This window comes from Cucurbita pepo, unplaced genomic scaffold, assembly GCF_002806865.2.
Source record: "Cucurbita pepo subsp. pepo cultivar mu-cu-16 unplaced genomic scaffold, ASM280686v2 Cp4.1_scaffold002871, whole genome shotgun sequence".
NCBI classification, from domain to species: Eukaryota; Viridiplantae; Streptophyta; class Magnoliopsida; order Cucurbitales; family Cucurbitaceae; genus Cucurbita; species Cucurbita pepo.
In genome coordinates this window covers 1-1,593 of record NW_019648897.1, presented here as the reverse complement: position 1 = coordinate 1,593, position 1,593 = coordinate 1, and the positions used below count along the sequence as shown (strand labels likewise).

Sequence of the window (1,593 nt, the reverse complement as noted above, 5' to 3'; positions counted from 1 at the left end):
ATGTACTGCTGGAAGTGAATGAAATCATAATGATAATCACAAGAGTGTTCTATGTGAGNATAATGATAATCACAAGAGTGTTCTATGTGAGAGACCTGAGGAACAATTTGTTGAGTATTGGTAAATTGCAAGCAAAGGGGTTATCTTTTTGTTTTAAAATGAAACATGCAAGGTGTTTCATCCTGAAAGAGGCTTAATCATGGAGACAAAGATGTCTTTGAATCGAATGTTCGTATTGCATGCTATATCTCAGCCTGTAGCAGCCGTTCAAACTCAATTGAAACTTATGGGGAGAAGTGGTTCAAGGTCTCTGTCATACACTCACCGCTCCAATTCCTATCGCCATAGTCAGAGAAGCATAAGGGACCCAAGTTCTTCCCCCTATCATTCCACTACCAATTCCAGGAGAAGCAGCCGTTCAAGTTCCCTCAGCCGCCAACGCAGAAGTAGGTCTTCCTCGTTATCTCCTTTCCCCAAATCGTCCAGTTCCAGCCCTAGTCGTGCATCCACTGATCGGAATCATTCCATAGAGATGCTTAAGAAAGAGGAAGAAGAGAAGAAAATGCGTAAAACAGAGTTGAAGAAGTTAGAAGAAGATGCAGCTAGGAGGATGGAAGAACTAATTCAGAAGAATGTTGAAGAAAGGCTAAACTCTGAAGAGACTAAATTAGAAATACAGAGACGAATAGAGGAAGGTCGCACGAAGTTGTTTAATGATGTTGATGTGTGGCTTGAGAAAGAGAAAGAAGCCGCTCTTACTGTTACAAGACAAAAAGAAAAACAAGCACGAAACAGAAACTTTCTCATACGACCTGAGAGTTACATTAGCCGCAATGCATCTCATGGACAATGCAAAACTATGGTAGTTCTCGAAGGTGAATGGTATAAAAAATGGGTCATGAACCATAAACTCATGGGAAGATCGTTGATGGAATCGATGCAATTGACACTCCCCTGGATGGGTTGCCAATCAAAGACCTAACATTTTATATTGACTCTTTTGAAGAAAGAGCCACACAATCGAACAGCTTGAAACGTCGCGGTAGCCCTGAGAACTCTAACACACACAGGGAAGGACATGTCGAAGAGTTAGACATTAAGCAAAAGATCATGCTAAAAGACTTCAGGACATCTACACAAAAAATCCATTGTCGTCCAGCGGTAAGGATATCTGGCTTTCACCCAGGAGACCCGGGTTCGATTCCCGGCAATGGAATATTTTTTTCTTATTTCGTATCCCGGCAAGACTTTTATGAACTTCGTACCCTTGTTAGAGATATGTTATAGATATTTTGTTCAATTTCAAATGGTTAATGCGATAATCCAGTCATTTTCGAGGTCTCTCTTGTTGAAGGATGTCATGGTTGAGATGAGCAGGTGATTCAAATGGTTAATGCGATAATCCAGTCGTTTTCGAGGTCTCCCTTGTTGAACGACATCATGGTTGATGAGCACCCGAGTGAGTTTGACAAGTTGGGCTGTAGAGAACCACACCTCAAGCCAAGTTCATGTGGGCTTAACAAACTTAAAATCCAAGAACACAACCCCTTAAATGAAAACCGGGATGCTAAGGAATTAAAAAGCTTTATTTTT

At 41.1% G+C, this 1,593-nt stretch overlaps 1 protein-coding gene and 1 non-coding gene across 2 annotated transcripts; both read left to right on the top strand.

The window, feature by feature from the left end:
* Positions 1 to 286: 286 nt before the first annotated feature.
* Positions 287 to 875, top strand: LOC111786809 (uncharacterized protein At1g10890-like; the record flags this gene model as incomplete). The annotated part of the gene is made up of 1 exon (XM_023667031.1): positions 287 to 875. A coding segment is annotated over exon 1 (589 nt), but the record flags the coding sequence as incomplete, so codon positions are not given.
* A 269-nt stretch (positions 876 to 1,144) lies between these two features.
* TRNAE-UUC lies at positions 1,145 to 1,216 on the top strand. The gene has a single exon. It is a non-coding gene; the product is annotated as a tRNA-Glu (tRNA).
* Positions 1,217 to 1,593: the final 377 nt, after the last annotated feature.